We start from the raw sequence: 16,730 nt of genomic DNA on the forward strand, positions 1-16,730 counted from the left end.
TGTTTACTCAACGCAAGGCCTGTGCACATGCCCACAGGCCTTAAGGGCATGTCCATGTCATCTCCTACAATAGAGCGCGCGGCAGAGTGTAATGTAAAAAAATACTAACAATCGACGAAGTGACGTTAAGTGCCGGATATCTCCCGACAGCAGTCGTCAGAGAATGCGAGCTTGACCCACTTGGGCTTTTGCGCTGAGCTGGGCACCGTGCAGGCTGCATTGTTCATGCAGGCTGGAGTGGAAACAAAAGAGCCCCTCCCCCCCCTCTCCGGAGAACACAAACTCCAGCCGAACGCCGCCGCCGCGTTCGGTTATGTCGACCGAGCGCCGAGCCATTGTATTTGTTGTCCCCATCCGTGTAGTTCTAAAGTTAACCGCTTGGGGCGTCACGGTCTGTCCTCCTCCCCGATAGGCCCATCTCCGTTACACCCAGGAAGCACCCGACACGGGCCGCCCATCCATGATGTGTCTTTTCGCGTGCGATCAAATAACCACGTAATTGCCTGTTCTTTATTGTCAGTGTGTATATCAAAAATATGTAATATCTCACGCCCCTCTTTAAAAAGGAAAAGCAGCTTACAGAAAGAAAGCGGAGAAAACGGACTCAGTTTACGTGAAGTGAAGACAATTTTTTGCAGGACACAATCACTAACTGGCGATAAATAGTCTCTTTTATTAATTAACGCTAATATATTTAGGATGCACTTGTAAAACAATATGTCGCTGTGCTTTAAATAGTCCAGTTCATGAGCAACGCAATATGCAATATTGGAACTTTTTGACAACAGCATCGGCGCTTGCCTCTGCGCAGACGATCGAGCGCTGGGGCGAGCTGAACTTTGTACTGCAGCAGTCGGATGCAGCCGAGAAGTTCAGTTCAACAGCGTGGTAAGTCGAGACGGACAGAACAAAAGCTGGAGCCAAAGCGGAGCGGTGAACCCGAGACGAGACCGCGGCCATTCTGTTTGAACCAGTGTGTGCAGCTAAAAATAAAAGTGTAGTGTTTTGTTCAAGACTGATCGATATCACTGATGCCAAGAAGCAACGAATGCCACATGCACAGAAGGCAGCACAAGCAGTAACTTAATGTCTCTGCAGACTTTTAGTTTCTCCACTTTGCCGCACCAAGCTTATTACAAAGATTGTACAGCCTTCTGGGAATATAGAAAAGCGATTTGACGATTTTATTTTAGGTTGCTACGCTCTAAAAAATAGGGGGTGTGCAGGGGTACACCCCTTGTCCCATATGAAACACCCCAAAACTGCATTTCAACGTTCTGTACACCGACGTCGAGCTGGCGATCCACCTTTTACGGGCGGCTTGATAGTTGAGCGATACAACTTATTAAAATAGCTAACATAGTCATTAAGGCTACATTAAAACAATCAAGGTCTTTTTGACCCAGCTGCAAAACCTCGGTAATCTTTTTTCTTTGATACGCACATTAGCTATTTAGTACGTTATACCCAACAGCTATCAAGCCGCTTGTAAAAGTTGGTATCACCAGCTCGACGTAAGTGGACAGAACGACGAAATGTAGTTTTGGGGAGTTATATATGGGACAAGGGGTGTACCCCTGTACACCTCCTATTTCTTAAAGTGTAGGGTAGATTTGCTTTGGCTAGGCACACATTGCTTTGGTATGGGAATAAATATATGTTTGTTCTATTTTCTCCTTCAAAATAAAGCACGTACAGCCAAGGCGAATATGTCTTTCATATTGCCGGAGACTGTACATCTCGTGCTAATGTCACCTTAGGTTCCTGGCCCGGTTCGCGAACTGTGCACCACACATGTGAGGAGTGTAATCCTGTGCGAGCACCTACTGAGCCCATTCTTCTTTTTTGTTTCCTGAATGTATCAATTTCTTTCTCCGGTAAGTCGAAAAGCACAACGCTTCTTGTCACTGTTTTAATTTTTTTTCGATGGAGTCCTTTGACGTCCGTATCAAGGAGCCGTGCTGCGAACTAAAATTGTGTACTGTGGCGAGGTGCTTCGAGCCTTACAACCTGTGTATAACACAAACAGATATATGACATTCCGTTCCCTCCGCCCTTTGTGCCCTGGCTTTAGACATTGGGTAATAAAACATCCGCTGGACCGCTAACGACCGGACTAAGAAATGTCAGTTGCCAACATTACACAATTAAGAAAATACAATATGAAGCCGAGCACGAGAGTTCTCAATCGAAATGAATTTACCCACCGCATTTTATCACACAAATAAGCAGTATAGTTTTTGCAGTGAAGCCGACCTGCGGAAACTGCGTTTGGCCGTTCTGAGAACGTGGGAGTGATTTCGATCACTTCTAGAGAAGATACAACAAAAAAAGGGGGAAATTTCATCAAGCCAATTGAAAGTTCATATGATTGGCAGCAATAATAAAAAAATTGAACGAAATAAAAAATGGTCTTTTTCGATAAAGTGGGTTCAAAATATTGGTTAATCTCAGTTTGGGCGATATTTCAAACTTTATATAAAAAATTCAGTAAAAAAAAAAAAAAAACAACTAAGCTTATTGTTGATAGCCCATGTAGGGCTACACCTGCATAGTATTTGGTAAGCGACAAATATAATAACTCATAAGTTACAAGGCTCTGAAGATGCCACCAGATTGTCAAAGAGACAAACAATGTTTGGCATTTTTTACCTCTTTGAACTAAATAATATTCGAAATAACATACAAGAGCACAAAAAAATTACTGTGAGTTTTGTATGCTTTCCATATTCATACCAGCGTACAGAACTGGGTAGAAAAATTACGGAGTGAAAGACAGATTTTCACCCTGCTCCACTCAATACTTTTTTGTGAAGCAAAATATGTTTTTAACAAATTTTGAAAAGCAGTTTTGTGCTTTGCACAAATGGGACAATTTCATATATTAAAAAAAAAAATCGAAAGACCCACCCCGACAAACGTGTTCGATCTCAAATGAAACCACTCAATAATAAAAGTTTTGTCGATGATACCAGGTTTTTATATTTATGTTGGAACAACAAGATTTATAGAAACATTACATTTTATCGATCAGGTATTTGCCTAACTTCTTATCTTTTTACAAGTCCCCCATTGACGTCACGCCGCATGGTTCTCATGGACGCCGCTCCAAGCCTGCAGGTCGGGAAATATTCAAATTTTTGCCTCGCGATTACACGGCGGTATAGCAACATTTCGAAGGAAGGAGAGGTGTTTTCTGTCCTTTGTGACAAGATAAACAACGTCAAAAGTAGAAGATGCAAATTCTTTCAATGTTAAAATCGTTGCACAGCCCCTTTAATTTATTTTCAATAGAATGAAGTCTGCAATGCTAACATGGGGACAATAAAATGAAGTCTGCAATGCAAACATAGGAACAATTTAATGAACTCGGCAATGCTAATGCAGGGGCAGACTGAGCCACTTTATCTTTCACTCCTTTACCCGCACCTCACCTCAACTATACATAACAAACCTTTACAAATGTCTACTTTAACAAACGACAGGTATAACAAATTTCTGTTTCTGCCGTAACACATTAGAGGAAACCACAAATTTTGAGCGAGGTGTTTGAAATGCTGGTTCACTTATAACAAACTCTCGATGTAACAAACAAATTCTGCAGAACTTTAGAGCTTGTTATAAAAGAGTTGTACCAAAGTAGAAAACCACAAATGTTTTGCGGAAAAATAAAATTTCTTTAGGTAGTTGACGGGCTGCCCATTGCAATTACATTGGCCGATTTCCTGGTTCTCATGTTTCAAATTTACCTCTCATAAGAGAAACAGACAAAGAAAAATCACTAGACGGATGTTTAAAGCTTTTGTTAGTAGTTATTGGTAGTTGTACAATCCATGACTTACTTGCAGTCTTGTAAATGATGAGATGAAAGCACTAATTCTTTGGTTGTATTCAATTACTTTTTATTCGAATTTTGCAGTGCTGGGAAGTACTTTAAGTACATCATACTGAAAGTACTACTTCAAGTAGGTTTAGAAAATTTGTACTTTAATTGAAGTACATTATCCGACTACACAGTTGTACTTTACTTAAAGGCCAACACACAACCTCAATTTTCTGCAAGGAAGATAATCCTAAGCTGCGAAGGGAGCCAAGTTGGGGCAAGGTAAAAAGTGGAGAAGATATTGTTACAAATGACAGATGATGAGGGAGGAGAAAATGAAATGAACTAAAACTTTAATGGGGGCCAACTTGTGCCAGAACCAAAAAATGAAAGCCGTTTACAACTCCCTGTAACGCCGAATTAGAGCGCAGCTCTTGAGGAGGAGGAGGGAAGGGTACTGGGGGGGGGGGGGGTGGGTCAAGTGACCTCGGGGGGCGGGAAGTCACGTGACCTTGGGGGTCACGTGACCTTGTGGGAGTCACGTGACCTTGTGGGAGTCACGTGACCTTGGGGCGTCACGTGACGTCGGGGGGGTCACGTGACCTGGGGCCACGTGACGATGCCGATGACGTCATCAGTGACGTCACTGATGACGCCATCAGTGATGATGATGATGCGGACGCCGGTGACGTCATCAGTGACGTCACTCATGACGTCATCAGTGATGATGACGATGACGATGCGGATGCCGGTGACGTCATCAGTGACGTCACTGATGACGTCATCAGTGGCTATGACGTCAACGGGGGGTCACGTGACCTCGGGGGGTATCCCCAGGTCACGTGGACCCCCCCCCCCCCGGGGTCACGTGACCTGGGTAACCATCGTGACCCTCGTGAGGGTAACCCTAGTAACCCTTGTGAGGGCAACTCTCGTGACCCTCGTGAGGGTAACTCTCGTGACCCTCGTGAGGGTAACTCTCATAACCCTCGTGACCCTCGTGAGGGTAACCCTCGTGAAGGTAACCCTTTTGAGAGTAACTAACCCTCGTAACCCTCGTGAGGGTTATGAGGGTAAGTAACCCTCGTGGAGGGTAACCCTCGTGAAGGTAACCCCTTTGAGGGTAACTAACCCTCGTAACCCTCGTGAGGGTTACGAGGGTAAGTAACCCTCGTGAAGGTAACCCTTTTGAGGGTAACTAACCCTCGTAACCCTCGTGAGGGTTACGAGGGTAAGTAACCCTCGTGGCCCTCGTGATCCTCGTGAGGGTAACCCTCATGAGATTAACCCTCGTAACCCTCGTAACCCTCACGAGGGTTACGAGAGTTGCGGTTACGCCGACGCCGATGCCGCTCAAGCTGGGAACGGGCCCCTAAGAGCTGCGCTCTAAAAAAAAAAACACACGTTGAAAAAGCAGCAGTGAGCGTCGACGGCGGCAGCAGCAAATGACGGTGCGTCGGCGTTACAGATGGCTGTTGGGAGAGAGACTCAGCGAATGAATGGGCAATATGGAGCACGGCTCCTTACCTACTATCCTTGTCGTCTCGAATATTTGACCTAAAATGTTTGGGAAAGAGCTAGGGCAAGACTGACAAGGCATCATTCTGCCCTCCTTATCTTTTATGCTCGGGGTAAAAGTGTACGAGAATCTTCTAGATGAACGGAGAAGCTACCTTCTCGACCATGAATGCGGCATTACTCCCCCTTTTAAAAGTGCATTGCCCCAAAACAATGCAAAAAAAAAATAAAAAATAATGGCAAGCTAAAATATATGGCAAGCTCATATATTTGTTCATAGCGGAGGGTAAGCTCCGTTGAGTGTCACCGAGCACCCGTGCACTGTGCGAAAGCAATAACTTTGAAGCTCGCGGGCGTTGCTTTTCCGCAGTACGCGGGTGCTCGCTGAGAAGCACACTCGATGGGACGAACACACTGCCATTATGCAAGCAGACCTGTCCCGACAGTCTGCTTTCATTATTTGTGCTTGGTTTTATTATTTTTCTGAGAAGGTTAAATTCGAGATTAAATAAAGCATATTTGCATACAGCCAGCAGATTTATAAATACCCCCGATTAGGATAGCTCCTAGGTGTCTCTTTAGATTTAATTTTATGCCAAATCTGTCATTTACATGCCACCCCAATGTAGGCACTGGACTTTCTGAGGCCACGGTTCATAGATGTAGTTATATTGAAACTAACTTAGCTTAGAAGTGGACAAGTGGAAGGTTAGGAACAACTTTTACGAGTTCAGAATTTTCGTTTCAGAATGGTACAGGGGTAGCAAAGGGCTTAAAAAAAGTATTCAATTAGAAAATATTCGGCCAAAACCACTATTCATTTCAAACTTCACCAATGTTTTACGGTATGTCTGGGCCTGTTTATAAATAGGCCCGTGTAAAGGAAAATGTAAAAAATCTGCTTGGTATGTATAGCCATTCCTATAGCAAATCGCTATAGATGAATTTCTGACAATTCAAACTTCTGATCTTTCAAACTAGAGTCTCTGGCTTCCTAGAGCTTGAATCAATGAGAGTCAACTGTATGTCAGCAGAAAATGCTGACATACTTTGTGCCTTATGTTTTGACGGGTGCTATTGTGAAAAAGTTGGTCAGAAACATTTGTGATAAAGTTGAGGTTTTCTTGAGAACTACAATAGATAGAAAAAAATTGAGCTTATGTTTGCGCTTAGCACAAGAACATATAGCAAATGTGAAAATTTAATACAAGTTAGATCAGAAATGACAGCAAAATGCTAAAAACCAGGGCTTCCCTTTAAAGGGATGCTGATCCGAAATTTGGAGCTAGCGGTGGGCAAGAAGTTGCCAAACTCAAAAACATCACTCACACACCGATACTACCTCCAACGAATGGCCATATTTTTGGAAACGTGCGCGATTGAACATGGCCGACGAGGCGGACAAACACGTCACATCACGATCCTCATTTCCCCGCCTCTCGAACAGGTAACCAAAGCAAGGAAGAGAAAAGAAAGGCCGCTTCCCTTCATTCTCAAGTATTCCAGGAGGATTGTGACGTCCCGTTCCTCGCTTGATTGCGCCCTTTTTTCCAAAATCACGGCCATCAGTTTGAGGTATTGATGTATGCGTGATGTTTTGGAGTTTGTAGCAGACTGTTTGATGCTTCTGCAGCCTTATGTAGCGAAATCCAAATTTTGGTACAGCATCCCTCTAAAGGGGTAAGGAAACAAAAATTTTGCACTTTTATTTCTTTGTTTAGATGTGGTCCATGTTGTGCCGGCCACCCAGAAACACTAGCCTAGACTAGTGTTTCTGGGCTGGAGGCAGAGAAGTTGAGAAAACTTTTAAAACGAATGAGCAGATTTTAAAATTGCGTCTGGTGGCGGTCCGCGAAGCTCCGTTGGAATGCTGTCACGTCATGAGCTTCTAAGAAGCAGCGCCAGTTTGCGGCAGTATGACCCTCTAGTGGAGTTACTTAGTCCCGAATGTGACTTGGCAGAGAACGCTCATAAGCTGAGACTGCAGCCAAAGCTACAAGCGCGAGTTCACCTGCTTTTTTGGCTTTGAGACACGCATTTCTAGCTGAGCGCTCGACTGTTCTGGGGAACAACGCTTCAAAGCAGCGACCTCGAGCTCTCGTGGCTGTGGCATTGGCTGCAGCCTCAGCTTCACAAGGCTTCTCCAACGTGCATTCCACACCATCGAGATCGCCATTCTTTGCAGACGTTAGGTAGAAGCTTGATCCGAGGGTGCGGGGACCTCTGCATTGCCAACTGTATGCCACTACTGGGTACTGAGTTATTTCTACTTACTGGTTCCCTCGAGCCACAACTTCTGCGGTGTGAAACTAACACGGAGACGCGAACGCTCATGGCACATAAAATACCAGCATGGCCGCAAATGATTTTACGGCAAGCTACATATAGGCCATTGGGCGTACCGTCCTCGGATATTACTACTCGGCAAGATTGTCACGCGTTAACGCCACCAAGCGGCAAGGCTTGCAACTACAGTACCCTTGACCGTGCGAGATCTATTGACGTCACGAGCGCAATAAGTATTGCGTTTCTCGCTGGCCAACTTTGAAGCGAAGGGTAGAGAGCTCGCGCTCCACGTCGTTCCGTTTCCGTACCTCTTTAAGGCTGGAGTGAAGTCAACTTTCCGAGGGAGGGGCAGTCGAGATGAATGTGACCAATGACGGCGGTTCCTCGGAGGTTGCAAAAAAATTAAAAGTTCTCTGGTCCGGCTCATTACAATGCAACGATTTTGAGTGACCTGAGCAGCCACGATCATTATGACGACAAGTGAGGAAACATTAATTGAAAAGACAAAGCTGCTTTGTTCCTGTTCTGAAGCGGAATCTTCTAAGCTCTCTTGTGCTGCTCAATTTGTGGACGCACGAGGAACCTCCCCTTCCTGCCTAAACAAAGCATGCCCATGCCTCCAGGTTGAAAGGTGATGAAGAACCGACCAGAGTGCTGATGTATTCGTGTGTATGCCCTGGCCCATCACTGTGCACTCGAACGGCATGCGTGTAAAGGTGCACACATCCAGCGGGCCGACGTGCTTGAGTGCAGATGCTGCGTGGCAGGCTGTGCTCGAATGTCTCGTCCGATGCGTACAGCAAGAACAGATTGCAGTAGGCATGCAGTAGTTGCTCGGGTTTGTTTGCCTAAACAAACCAGAGCGGCGTCCAGAAAAATTTCTTCTCGGCAGACGCTTCTCTTCCTTAGACAGAAAAATAAGCAACTACACATAATAAATCTCGAACTTAATGGGTGACCTAGAAGGAAATTTTGCTCTGCGAGAGGTGCCAGCCTGTCTGTGAGTTAATCAGCTATGCAGCTATGGTGGTGAAATTATTTTTCCCTCGAGAGCTCAACAAAAGATTGCAAGGATGTGTTTCACTTCTCAAGTATGGTGCTCTCCGACTAGACATGGTGTTAACAACAAGCTGAAATTGAAGCTTGGGCTAGTTGGTGTGACATTTTCAAGAGGTTAAAACAACGCAAACGACGAGGGACGAGAAGCAGAAGGACACATACACAGCGTCCTTCTGCTTCTCTCCCCTCGTCGTTTGCACTGTTTTAACCTTTAACAACAAGTTCCACATTCAGGAATATAGCAGACGACGACCCTGACAGCAGCCATTGACTCCTTCCCAAAGGAAATCACCAGATGGCTCGTTTTCTGTGCTCGACATGCTGGAAAATAGTCTCCGGACAGCGGTGCGCCGAATAGGGCAGTGTTGTTGCTTGCAACAGTCGCAAAGAATTTTAAAAGCCCTTTTGTGAAGTGCTCAGGACAGGTTTTTAATAGCACCGCCCCTGTTACAGTCTTTAACGTCGATGCTCTCGTCCGTAAGCACCGCGATTTCTCTTCGCCCTTGCTACTCGGTGTTGGAATGAGCCTCAACTCAATTCGAAAGCTCAAATCCGTACGACGGGTGATCAAAAAGTTTTGCCTCCTAGGCTGTAACTATTTTATTCAGTGATGAAATTGAAACTTGTCACATTCGAATGAAAGTTTTGAATCTCCTCTTTTGCAGGAGCACACAACTTTTTAAGTTTTGTGCTCCTCATCAGTGGCGATGCACTTGCGCTACCGGTGCACTTTTATCCGCAAGCTGTCATAGGTGACTCAGGGTGGCAGTTGATGACACCAACGGCACACTACATCACTAACCTCTCTGTTGGACGCAAACGTTGTACCCTTCAGATGTTCCTTTATAAAAAACAGCCGAAAGGCAGATGGCACGAGGTCCAGGCTATAAGGTGAATGAGGCAAAACATCTTGGAATTGCGGCTCCTCCGGCGCGGCGTCGGTCTCGTCAACAGTTGCCCTCAATCATCTACGACAACATACGGAGGGTAGTGCACCGGTAGCGGATTGCCGCCGGTGGGGGTCTTCTGAAAAGTTATGTGCTCCTGGGAAAGGGTAGATTTCAAGCTTTCGTTCGAATGGAACATCCTTTCAGTTCCATCACTAAATAAAAAAGTTGCAGCCCACGAGGCAATACTCATTGATCACCCCCCGTATTACGTACCTTTGTACGGTGGGCTTGCCGTTTTGTACGCGGCTATTAAATACGCTTCTGGGCAATTTTCACGACCGTAACCATTTGATATCAAAAATATGTAGGAACCATGTTTGAATACAAACAGGGAACCGTTAACGCTTTTCAATTTAAAATGATAAGACGCGTGACAGATGACAACGACAACTAGAGTGGCTTCTGCGAGAAAGACAGAGAAGTACTTCTTCTCTGTCTTACTCTCACTTAGTATTAAAAGCCAGTTGTGAGTAGCACTCTATCCTGTCTCTACGTTCTTCCTCCCTCGTCTTTGCACTAATTTTACCAAGATGTAGAGTCAACTATACTCATTTGCGCCTCAAGAAAAAAGGAAGTTTTGCGCGGTTTGTACGCAGTGCGAAGTATTTCTTACAAAATTTGGTTGGCACAAGGAGCGATACATTGGGCATTTGAAACGTTTACGTCTTGATAAGGTAACATATATCTAATCTAAAATTAGATATATGTTACCTATGGTTCTTGGGCTGAAAATGAGCATAGCCGTCCAGATGATTTTAATACGGGTATTTTCGACTTTGAAAGAATTTGCAGCTTGTAATTTTTACAATCTGTATCTTAGAAAAAGGGATAAAAAGCATAAGTTGGTTCTTTAAAATGTCCCAATTCCACTGCATAACAGCAAACCAAAAAAGACAGGAATGTTTTGCGATTTGCAACCACGAGCAGCAGCCATGGGAAGTATGGCGCCACGTCAGTCTGAGTGCCTCGTAATAAGTGGTCAAGATGTGCCTTTGTCTGCTTAATATAACACCATGTTTCATCAGTTTTGCCGTTTCGACATGAATAAATGCATCAAAAGCCTCGTATCCTCAACACAATTTTATTACGCTCTGTTGGTAACGCCATCCCTCTAAGGCACACAAAACCATTCTGTCCGCTCTGTCAAAGCACTGCTACCAGGATGTGCGGGCTGCCTACGCTCTCCGTGCTGGCTTTGCTATTTTGTGGCTGAATCGGCGCCGCTAGTGGCACCGATTCAGGCACTAAGGCACACAAAACCATTCTGTCCGCTCTGTCAAAGCACTGCTACCAGGATGTGCGGGCTGCCTACGCTCTCCGTGCTGGCTTTGCTATTTTGTGGCTGAATCGGCGCCGCTAGCGGCACGGTTCGCGATATTTCGTTTGACATTTCTTGACCATGAGCATTTTCCGCGACTGCAATGCCCAATGTTGCTTGCAGCAAACGGATGCGCGCAATGGGTTTCAGCAGCTTTCAATGACCCCCTCAATGCCTTATTTATTGTCTCTAAAACTTTATTTTATTTAATTAAAAAGAAACGGGCCAATTATACACTGACGAATACCCTTGGTTTGACTTTGCTCAACACATTTTAGAAGCTCGTTATCTCAAACACATTTGATCTGTTCATCAGGAAATTTGAATGAACACATTCAGACAGAAAAGGGAAGATGAAAGGGGTACACAACCTTACAAGGACCGTTCACTGAGCCTAGACACACTGGCTAAACCCCTCCAAGGCTGAACACACCACTGCATCAGGAGATGGGCAGAAAGGGAAGGATTCAATCAGATCGACTGTGTATTTTCTCCGTGCGTCGTCTGCTCGAAATGTGAAAACGCCGTCCTATGAAAAAGCTCTCTCACAGTGTTTCTCCTCCTGTCACGTGATTCCCCGCCGCAGTGTGAATGGTCAGCGACTTTTGCCACTCCGCCGCTCTGCCAAAGGCTCAAAGTAGGCAGGAGGCATGCGAAGATTTGGGAAACAGAGTTTTCTTGACCCTCCAAGTGTGCATATTGTATTATAATAACCAGAACAATGAGCTTATTAATTTCTATCGATTTGCTCTGTTTTTTCTTTATTCAAGCTCAGTTATGCTTGGCGAATTGTTTCACTTCACAGTTGTTATCAGTAGTTTTGCAGCATCGTCCACAGAATATGTCAGCTGCAACACTGCTCCTTTTGACTGTCCCAGTTGAGAGAAGTGCAGTGTTGCAGGGAACGAGCACTTGGTGGTTGCACAATGAGCCCAAAATTTCAATGGGAAATGGGGCCTGTATTTACACGTTTTCGGTTCCTGGTGCCAGAGAGCTCCTGTATTCAAAAGTCAGTCAATATTTTCCCAATGAAATTCTCACTCGTAACTTTTGAATAAAATATTGGTTTGTGCTGAAACTTTGGCATCTAGTTCGGACCTCTAGTGCCACCTTTGGGCAGAGAAAGAGCGTTCGGCGGTGCGCACCTAATTTTTCCAGGGAAAAAAAACGGCGTAAATATTTTTTGGGGACAACCTGTACCTCTGTGAGGTTAACACAGACCTTGGCTATGGTCTAGCTCTCACATGCATTCGCGAGAAATACTGCCGGCCAAAACTCCCATAGTCGGCCCGTCACTACACCCGGACCTCCCGTGAGTGGTAACCTCGGACTACTGCCGGGACTTCTTTGGCCAATCGCACTGCCAGTGGCCCCGCCCTGCTCCAACAGATCGGTATGGGTTTCCTTGGTCCACACCCAACGTCGATCACGAAGAACCGGTGGATTATCACGGCTGTAGACTAACTGACTCGATAGCCGAGACAAGGGGCTGCCTGTTTGGGACTGCTGCGCAATCTGCCAAGTTCTTTTTTGAATCTGTCAATCTCCGGCACAGTGCTCCAGAAGTCCCGATCACTGACCGTGGGTGTGTCCTCGTGGCTCAGCTAGCACGAGAGACTCCTCAATTAAATCACACCAGCCATCATGGAACAACTGCATATAATCCACAGACATGGGCTAACTGAGAGGCCTAAGAAGACAATCGCTGACACGATTGAAATGCCATGTACGTAGACTTGTGCGAGGAGCAGGGGCCCTCCTGCTGGCTCTGCTTGGAGGGAGAGACAATCATTTCTGCACATTCTCATCTCCTTCCTCAGTCTCGCACCGTTTGTTGTTTTGAGAATGATCTAAGCTCTGCCTGGTCTTTCGAGGAATCACGCAGATATTCTTATGGTCCTGCCACCCACCTGATGAGAGAGCGGGTGCTGATGTCCCAGATGATGACGGTCTCGTCGTCGCTGCCCGTCGCCAGGAGGGCCCCCGAGGGCGAGAAGCTGCACGACCGGATCGCAGCCGCGCTTGGGTGCTGCAGCTGTGCCATCATCTCCCCCGTCTGCAATCACGAGGACACTTTTAGGCAAATTTAACTTGACAAGGCACATTCGATTCAGTTACACTCTCTGCATTAGTATGGCCTCAGTTTACACTACCTTACTCAATTCAAGAGCCTATCTTCAAACATATAATGGACCTTATGTAACACAGCCAATCTTTGAGGATATAATAAACTTGAACCGACGAGGCTACTCCTTCTGTACCGGTGTAATTATAAAATAAGCCTATTGTATAGCCAGCTACTTGTTGGCAGGTTTAAATTAACTGTCCAGAGCCACAACAGATGCTGTTCCTAATACCTTAGGTGTGTGGTCCAGAAGCTCTGCTGTCATGCTGCGGGAGAGTTTTTTTCCCCAGGAACATACCGATCAGCCGCGGGCGTGTCCTCGGCACTGCGAGGCCAGAGCCACATGCTGGGAGAGTTTGGCAGTTTGGATGCGGATACAAAGTATGCAGATGTGGATAGGAAGCAAATGTTCAAACTGTTATCCGTGCAGGGCTCCAACTTTAAAGGGGCCCTGCAATCATATTAAGCATCTACCTTTTTAGCGGTCTCCACGTCTCTTGGGGTTGGGGCAAGCCAGCGGGCACGGAGAGAGTAACTAAATATCATTGCGTCATATTTTAACCGGACGACGCGGAAACCTCTTCCACCGACGAGGGCGACCCGCGGTACCAAAAGCGCGCAAAATGTGACGTCTTTGGTCCTGGGCTTGTCACAGGTCAAAGCCGCTAAGAGCTTTTTTTTAGTCGAGATACAAAATATACGTGCCGCGAACCGTTTCAATTATGTATGAAAGTAGTTTTTGTTCACTATTTTAGATCAGAAAAGAAACAAATGCAGTTTAGAAAGTACGGAAACGAGAAATGACCCGTCGACATACCCGCCACCAAGCGGCAGAAAAAAACGGCGCATACTAGAAAAGGTTAGTGGGATGAGGCTACGACAAACGAGGAGCGTAGAAAGGTCCCGGATGTACGCGGCGGCGCTGTGGTCGTATATTGGCTCAAGAATCCGACCGGTTCTGAGCGTTCCGAAAACCTTCGGCGCGGGCCCTGTTGGCGATTTGGCCATTCGGCGGTGCGTCAGCGCGAAGTAGCTCCCGTTCTGAACTGATCTTTACCCCGTGTTTGCTGTCGTTTGTAGCCAATGAAATGTTAGGCCGAATTAGTGTTTAGTCGCGCTGCAAATGCAATACGAGCTGCCCTGGCCGCCCGCTTCATACAGCCTATCCAACACGTGCTTTAGTGGCGCCCTCTCGAGCCGTCGACACGGAGTGCGGCAGCCATGTGCGCTCGATAAGCTCACTACTCCTCCTCTAGTTCAAGGCCACTCAAGGCAGGACCTACGATGTCATGAAGGAGGTTATTTTTTGCTTGTTTTTGTAATTCTAATTTGCCTATAACTTTTAAAATAAAGCGAAATTTGAGAAAAGAAAAGTTGGATTAAGTTACTACGTTCAGTACGCTCAGGTTCAGTGCAAATTAAAAACCAGTCCTTTTGCTAGTTACAGAGAGGACCGGCCACACTTATTTGGCCGAAGTCCGAAAATTGTTTCATGGGCCCTTTAAGTGTGAGCTCGTACCGAAAATGTGTGGTTAACAGTGCGTTCAAATATGGCATCCGGTGAATACCCTCTATACATGCTTTGTGCTGACCCACATGATCCATTTCGCACCACCAAGGAAGAGAGAGAGAGAGGGGGAAGCTGCTTTTGTATCAATTTAGAGTGACGTGTTAATCTTCTAGAAGGAGAATAGCGACGTCTGAGACACACCTAAGAAAGTCCCAGTGAGAGGGGAGTTCCTCCTTCCCCTCTTCTCTGCTGGTGGCCGGAGAGCTGACGGAATGAGGTCAGGTGCAAAGCATGCTTACATGTTCGTACTGCTACAAATAAATCTTAAAAAGTGACTGACAACTATTCTTTTAGGACCATTTGATTCCTCGTAAGTTTCTCCTAGCGTCTAGTTCTCGCAGCAGTGCATGCTCCGAGCCCACCAGTGCCGATGTCACGAGGCAGACAAAAAAAATTCACGCTTAGAAGCTTCCGTCTATCGTGAAGAGTTGACCTGGCAGAGGTTCGGGTATGGTTGCGGGCTCACCTGGGCGTTCCAGAGCATCACGGTGCCGTCAATAGAGCACGATGCCAGGATGGTCCCGAGCAGCGAGAACTGGACGGCGTTCACCCCGTACTTGTGGCCCGTGAGGGGAGACACGGCGGACTCAACGAAGCGACCGCTCTCGTCCAGATTCCAGATGCGGACAGTCTTGTCGTTGGAGCAGGTCGCCAGCGTGGTGCCCGAAAAGTCGCACCCGTTCACGTCGCCCGTGTGCAGCTCCAGGGTCTGCCTCAGCCTCCACTCCTTGAGCATCGTGGTTGTCGCTAGGGCTTTCGACGTCGCAAAAATTGCCAAGCTGCGTCCGCGCCCGCTGGGTCTCGACTGTCGATACTTCGATTCCAATTATGCCCCCCTCCGTTGGAGAAGCCTGTCTGTTGACGGCTGTTGTCTCTGGCAACGAGTGAGGATGAGTGTGATGCCACCGACCGCAAACAGCGCGCCGTTATTGATAGCGCCCGGGGTGACTCGCGCGGAGCCACAGCTTTCGATCATTTGCAGGGTCCACTAGGGTCTGTGCAAGTTAACCGACGATCCCGAACGAGAGTGGACCTCAGCGCAGAACGCTCTACGAACGTCCGATAACCGAGAAATTGTCTGTCCTTCATTTCAAAGCGGCGCGCCACCAAAATACAGATCAACCTCTGACAGCTGATCGCAGGTTCCAAAACTTCAACTAACTTCAGGCATCGACAACACAGCCACTCGACGGAGTTCCGCGGCAATCACAGCCATTTAGCGCTCCCAGGGCGGCGCCATTTTTGTTTTTCGAACGCAGCGCCCTCTCAACACATCCCGGAAGTTCAGTTCGCCGTTGCTAGGGTCGTTGTTATGGACAAATACATGTGGCTAGGTTTCGCTACAAAAACCCGACCGTTCAAAAATCAGGAGTAGGATTTAAGTTTCTAAAAATCACAGATATAAAAAGCTTGCATGTCATATATGTTTCAACAGAAGTGTGCCAGTAATCGCTTGTTTATGAAATATTTACGACATCAACTTCCGGTCCTCAAGATGCCTGCAGCAGACGACGAATGTAAGAAGTATGCCGTCTGCCACACGCCGGCTGGCCAAGCCGGCGCCGTCGTCTGAATCGTGTGAATGAGTACGATATTCTGATATTGCATTTGTTCTAAATATAATGATTTCCAGTAACTTAATAGAATTAATAGTGGGGTTTGATGCAAAATATGGTGTATCGAAAGTCCGGGCGTCGATCGAGATTATCGTCTGCTAAAAGGTCGCATTGGACCCGTGGGAAAAGCACTTCAGGCGATCGGTCGAAATCCCAAATTTTGTTTGTGGACTCGCGCTATGTGAGGGTGAGTCGTACCTGGTTGTAACCATCGCTGCAATAGTTACTGAAAAAAAACATGGAATTCTTTAATAACCTGACGACCTTAATAATAATAATAATAATAATAAACGAATTACCTTGACGGCGTACGATTTGTTTCTGATACTATCCTGCAACACGCCGGTAGTGCACTTGAGGTCGTCGTCGTAAATGATCTGCATGACATCAGAATTAGTTGGGGGGCTAGTTGGTTGAACATCTAGACGGTGGTTTTAAAAGCGCAAAGGACTAAGAAGAGAAGAA

The 16,730-nt window shown here is 46.3% G+C and overlaps 1 protein-coding gene across 1 annotated transcript in view; it reads right to left on the reverse strand.

The window, feature by feature from the left end:
- Window positions 1–16,439, reverse strand: part of LOC115327397 (WD repeat, SAM and U-box domain-containing protein 1) — a 56,849-nt gene extending 40,410 nt beyond the window's left edge. Inside the window, exons 1-2 of the mRNA XM_029988412.4 lie at window positions 15,116–16,439; window positions 12,865–13,010 (exon numbers count right to left, since the gene is read on the reverse strand). Coding sequence (XP_029844272.2) covers window positions 12,865–13,010; window positions 15,116–15,385 — 416 coding nt within the window. The 5' untranslated portion in view covers window positions 15,386–16,439. The remainder of the gene's footprint in view (window positions 1–12,864; window positions 13,011–15,115) is intronic.
- Between the last annotated feature and the right edge of the window lie 291 nt (window positions 16,440–16,730).

The sequence above is a fragment of the Ixodes scapularis genome, unplaced genomic scaffold (assembly GCF_016920785.2).
Source record: "Ixodes scapularis isolate PalLabHiFi unplaced genomic scaffold, ASM1692078v2 PGA_scaffold0__279_contigs__length_252992795, whole genome shotgun sequence".
Taxonomy (NCBI): Eukaryota; Metazoa; Arthropoda; class Arachnida; order Ixodida; family Ixodidae; genus Ixodes; species Ixodes scapularis.